This window comes from Drosophila pseudoobscura, chromosome 2 (genome assembly GCF_009870125.1).
Source record: "Drosophila pseudoobscura strain MV-25-SWS-2005 chromosome 2, UCI_Dpse_MV25, whole genome shotgun sequence".
Classification (NCBI taxonomy): domain Eukaryota; kingdom Metazoa; phylum Arthropoda; class Insecta; order Diptera; family Drosophilidae; genus Drosophila; species Drosophila pseudoobscura.
The window spans coordinates 8,973,332-8,979,374 of record NC_046679.1 but is presented as its reverse complement, the minus strand read 5'-3'; the positions used below and the strand labels follow the sequence as shown (position 1 = coordinate 8,979,374).

Genomic DNA, 6,043 nt, shown 5'->3' with positions numbered 1-6,043 from the left:
CTAGAGCGTAAGATCTAAGCCCAAGCCGCAACCATGTTAGACTTTAAAAGTTGTTTGCAATTGTACGCAATAATTATAGCATAAGGAATTACGGATAAGTACTAAGCTCCAGCAGATTTTGTATTGTATTATACGTCGTCGTCGTGTATGTGTGTAGTAATATTTATTTATTATTTTAACATTGATCTAGCAGCAATAAAGCAATACCAATAAAGATAGTAAAACGATATAACAAAAAGTGCAAACATTTTCTATAACTGCAGTGAAAGTATGGATAATGGGAGCCAATCAATGCATTCCAGATCTTGAAAGAGAGCGAAGAACTTGTCCCCCTCTATCGATAGCATTTCCTGTCGATCAGAAATATGTATGTTCGTTTGCCTGGGATCGCATTTGAAATATGCGCTAATTGAATGTGAAAACCAAATGCAAGTTGGATGTTGGGTTGTTGGGAACTACAATGCCAGAGAGGAGACTGCCAGCGAGCGAATCCAAGGCCCAAATGTACAGAGAAACAGAAACGCCAGAAACCCCAGAAACACCGACGAAACAGATCAGAAAAAGGCCCAAAGCAGAGAAAGCGAAATCGGGAATTGGGAATCGAGCAATGCATTTTGCGTTGTTTGGTTTCTAATTAAAATACCAAAAAGAGCCGAGCCGAGCCAGCCGACACACACCGAAAACCTAAGCTCAACGGATGATCAAGGTAAATGGAGGCATACAGGCAGCCACCATCGGGGGTGTAGAAGGGCGGGAGGAGGATCCTCCAACGTGCGTAAATTTCGTCAGCGGTAAACTTGGCTCAAACAAAACGAAATGGCCGCGTTGTGTGTTGTTAATGAAGCAGAAAATGCCAGGAATTTTCGCTTGATTGTGGCTGCCTGTGTCTGCCTCCCTGTCGCCTTTTCGCCTTCAGTCCAAAGATCCTCTGAGTGTTTTATTTAGTTATTGAACAGTGGTATCCTGGACCCTGGACTGGGCTGGCCTGGGCTTGCTCTCGGTAGCCGGCCGCTCTTTTGGGATCCGCCGCTGCCTCCGCAAGGCGAAATTTTAGCGGAATTTTTGGCGCTTTTTTTTGTAGTTTTTTTTTCTGCGCTCCGTTGATGTTTCGGTGGTTGCTGTCTTTTTTTTAATTAACGCGCTATACGTTTTCGACTTTTGAAGGGCCACAGAGCGCTCATGATGGGCATATAACTCATTGGAATTATGGGGGAAAGAGCAAGAGCCGAAGAACAGGAGAAACCAGACAGGCGGCGATGTTGGCCAAGAAGAACCAGCCAGAACAGAACGTACATAAACTTTATCCGTCTATAATCTAAATATGTTTCTCTCTGTTGCTCTTTTCGTTGTTGTCGTGGCTGTTGCAACAATTTGCTGCAAATTGAAAGCCAATTACGTTGTTTGCAGCATGCCAAGGCAGGCAACATCGATGTGCCCGGGTCCAGGTCCAGGCTGAGGCCGAGGCCGAGGCAGAGACCGGTGCCAGGCCAAGCCATGCCAGACCATACCATAGCCTGGCCACAGATCCACGGCAGACAGGCAAAATTGCGAGGCACACACAGCTCTTGTAGACGACATAAATATCAAATACAGGTCCATAAATTTGAAACCAATTAGCCAACTTAAATTGATAATAGTTGCTGTTACCGCCGCTGTAGCTGCTGCTGCTTTTGCTGCTTCTGCAGATGGGGATTCAGGGCATGGTCTGGTCTAGCATTTGCCTATTGGTCGCAGGAAGCTGTCGCCAGTGATGCTCTCCTCAACAAGATCGCTAATGGCAGTGCCATTCGATGACATACGTCGCTCGTGGTGAGCCGGCAATTTTCGTTACGTCCGACAATTGCTGGCCATATATGTATGGGCCACAAAACTGCAACTGCAACTGCCATTGCAATTGCAACTGCAAGAGAGCGTCTCATATGTCTCATGTCGTGCCTGTCGTGTCGTTCTAATCACAATTGCTGCCTCCTCCACTGCCTGCGACTGCTGCTGCTGCTGCTGCGCCTTTTTATGGCGCTTTTATGCAAAACAACTTAATTTCAATCCCCAATCCGCTTGCAACAATGCGGCGCGTAAAATATGCACTCGCCGCCAGGCAGGCAGACAGGAGAAGGAGCAACAGCAACAGCAGCAGCAGCAGCAACGACAGGCGAAACGAAAGACTTTGGCAACAAACTCGTACAAATGTTTTGTCCATTTGCCTGTGTGTCGAGCTGTTATAGAAAATTATCTTAAACTGATTTGATATATATTCAAATAGGCGATGTGCGACACATGTTGCTGCTGTTACATGCAACATTTGCCGTATTTGTTGCACGCAGAAGCCAGAGGAGCCACAAGCAGCAGCAGCAGCAGCAACAGAACCAGCAGTGTCGTTGCCAGGTAGCCAGGTCGTTGTTATTTGTATGAAATGCAATGGATAACATCGCTTACAGTAAACGTTTAGTTTGTGTTTTAATTAAAATATTTTCATTTCCCCCCCACCGGGAGACGGCCGGTAGATTGCAGCTGAAAATAGCAGACACGCTGGGAGCGGACTGCCTGGCGACTGGATCAAGATCCAGGCACATCCGTGTCGTCGTGGCCGACAAGTGGCATTTATAAGCAGCATTATAAACTAATTTAGTTGGCCAATTGATTGGCTAATAGAGCCTCAGAAACGCTTGATAGAGAGTAAAAGGAAGAAGTGCCCTTCTTCTCTTTGATGGAATCTCAATTAAAATGAAAAATATGAACAGCTTTAAGAGTTAATCCTCTGAGCAATTTAGTTGCCCCCCACTAATTGATTAGCTCTGCGCGGGGGCACACGGGCACCTCCGACAAGAAACGCGTAACCCTAAAAGCCAAAAACAATGAAAAACCCGTGTCTGAGCTGCGGCAGAACCACGCTTAGTAAATGTCAGAGGCGACATTAATGTAGCACATTTATCTAATTAGACAAGCGTTGGATCGGCCGTTCGGGGAGCTCCGCTTAATGTCTCACGCCAAATAAATTAATCAGCTAATTGATGAGCATAAATTACGTGTATGCAAATGAGCTGGGATCTTCGCTCGGGCCACTCCACTCCACGCTTATTGATGGCCAAACTGAATTAGATTGGCCAAATGAGCCGAGCAGAGATCTGGCAATTATGTCAATGGCCGATGGCCACCCACTGCGAAAGATTGGGCCACTCTCCACTCTCTAGCACTCTTTTTCCAATCGAACTGCAGCGTACAACTCAATTAATAACAATTTCTGAGAACAATAAGGCAGGAGGCAGGAGGCAGTCAGGCAGCCAGGCCAGGCAATCCTTTTTGGCCAACATTTGATTATCTCTTGGCGGCTCTGGGTCCGTTCGAAGACCCTGCCGCTATCGGGTGCTGCCATCGAGGCGGTCGGTCCGTCTGTCCGCCGGTCTGTTCGCAGTGTGCCGGAATTAGCCGACTCTCGCCTGAACTGAACTTTGGCGGTGGTGCACGAGGTCGTGGCCAAATTGCCAGGCCATGCACAGCGGAATGTTTGTTGGCTTTTTTCATTTTCTGTTTTGTTTGGGTTTTAATTGAAACCCGTACGAAATGGAAAATAGAAAATGGACTTTCAACTTGCCAGCCGCGCTGGCTGGTAAATTAGCCAACAGACTATTTCTAATTTCTGCGGCCCAGGTTGGAGCCCAGGTCGGTGTCGGGGCCTGCCCTGCAGTGCATTGCAGGGCATTTGGAAATTTATGGCGGGCCAGGCGGTGTCGAAAATAGCGCCAGCGACAGGCGAGCGATGACGACCACGACGACGGGGACGACGACGATGCGAGGCTGATGTTGATGGCTTTTGCAAGTTTAAGTTACTTTCTAATAATGTAGCGAAAACAACAAACAGCGATGCGATGGCAAGATGTGGATGTGGATGTGGCTGTAGGATGAGGATGAGGATGCATTGCACACGAAAGTCATAAGCGCAGCCGAGGCAATTAAGTTCGAGCGACAAGTTGCGCTGCTGGAAGCCGCCAGGAAACTCTTGCCCCAGCCTTACCGCAGCCGCAGCAACAGCAACAGCAACCGCAACGGGCTGTTGGGAGGGTGTGCAGCTGTTACATGTTTATGGCTCGAAACGGATTGCACGTAATGGGATTTGCGCTGAGCGACAGCGATAGCCTGTGACTGCGACTGGAACTGCCTCAAATGCAGCCACTTCCCCCAGGTTCAGCATCGGGTTCGAGCTCGGGCTCTGGCTCGGGATCGGCTTCCACGGCAGTTTCGACTCCAGCGCCTGGCTCAATAAAGCCGATCGCATTACCAATTAGGCGTGCACACTCGGCTAAACAGCCTCCTCCTTGTTGGCTAGTGGAAATTGAATTAGTTGTCGCTGCATATGCGTGACTTGCCTTGGCTCAGAGCCACACAGAGCCACAGGTCTGGTTCGGTTTGGTTTGGTTTGCTTTGAGTTTGCTTTGGGTTTGGGTGTCGCTTCTCGTACGTACGTATGTGTAAACATTTTTTACACTTTGCCACATTCCTGCGTCGCGCGCATAAATCAGCCTGTGCTCGCCTGTCAATCTGCAACTGCAACGCCATTGATAGCATCGACGCCGTCGTAGTCGTTGTCGCCAGAGTGGCTTGTTGGTGCCTTTTAGCAAGTGTTCGGCACCTGGCTGGGTGTGCGCCAGTTGTGGCTTTGGCTATGTGGTCATGGTTTCTGTGCCAATGGGAATTATGGCAAGTGGCTGGGGATCCTGTTTAGCCATTTCCCATCACCATCTCTACACTCTCCAGTCATGCGAAAAATTGTAGCACCTGGGGACTGGGGGAAATTCATCTCTGACTGATTGAGAGTACAATTAAGCCTTGAACAACATATGAAAATGTGCCAATCTATTATCCATTATCATTATCTATATCGTTAGTTGAAACTAAAAGTAAAAGCACAATTTACCAGATGCCGGATCACCTCGAATCCTTGATTAATCTGCTAGTTTTCCACGACTTTCCCAGAAAGCAGTGGCCGTTCCGTGAAAACCAGATGCGCTCGTTGATCAAGTGCGAATACATTTCCCCCAGGGCGGGCACGACATGGAATTGGTCGCCGATACACCGATGCGTCAGCACATTGGTGACGACCCACTGGCAGGAGACGTTCACAAAACTGGATTATTAAAGTCAAAGCAAACGGATCCGATGCCGGACTTACGGCCACTTCGTGTTCGCGCAGCAGTCGCCTCATACTTTCGACCAGCTCCAGGAGCAGCTCAAAGCGCTGGGCGCCATCGTCCAGCATGCGCAAGGAGAACGCTAGCGAATCGATCACAATCACTTTTATCTGCACAACCCAGGCGGAGATCTTGAGTAAACAATTCAGTGAACACGCATATATTAACATACATTTGGATGGGCAATCAGGTGCCGGTAGGAGCTCAGGACGGTGGCCATCAACTGGACTGCATTGGGACAGCTCACGTAGTGGACGTTTTGCAGCATTTTGGCCGCCTGAAAGTCAGGTGCTCTCTGCTTATACTCCTTCTCCAGGTCCCTGGCCAGTTCTACGGAAAGACAGGGGATACATGAACACTGCGGTTAAACATTTTATTTAAGAACAACACACCTTGCAATCTGTCGGGATGGAAATCCTGTCGGGTATCTATGAAAAGAGCAGCACCCTCCAGTCCGCCAGCGGATTTCGGTATTTGCACATTCAAGCATAGCTGCAGGCTGCCAAAACAACAATTATACTTCATTCAACACAACAATAATCATAAATAAAAATTAATTACCACATTTTCGTTTTGCCGGTACCGGAATTTCCAACCAATTCTGTAATTTGGCGCAACGAAATTCCACCGCCCAAATGTCTGTCCAGACTTTTATGGCCCGTTGCTATCTTTTTTGATTGTATTTCTCCTCTTAATATGTCTAAGCACGATTTATTAAATAAATTTATGTTATTCGACGACAAAAATGTAGTTTCCATTGCCGCCAAAAATTAAACATATCAACAACAACAGCTGTTCGACACAGCTCTTGCAAGAGCTGGATGCTATACAACTTTATTATACAACACTTCAAGAAAACT

The 6,043-nt window shown here is 47.6% G+C and overlaps 1 protein-coding gene across 1 annotated transcript; it reads right to left on the bottom strand.

The window, feature by feature from the left end:
* Positions 1-4,814: 4,814 nt before the first annotated feature.
* Positions 4,815-5,975, bottom strand: spn-D (spindle D). The gene is made up of 5 exons (XM_001358252.4): positions 5,745-5,975; positions 5,576-5,682; positions 5,356-5,513; positions 5,165-5,293; positions 4,815-5,097 (listed from the first exon to the last, which is right to left on the bottom strand). The coding sequence occupies exons 1-5, from the start codon at positions 5,939-5,941 to the stop codon at positions 4,921-4,923; spliced, it is 768 nt and encodes a 255-aa protein (XP_001358289.3). The 5' UTR covers positions 5,942-5,975; the 3' UTR covers positions 4,815-4,920.
* Positions 5,976-6,043: the final 68 nt, after the last annotated feature.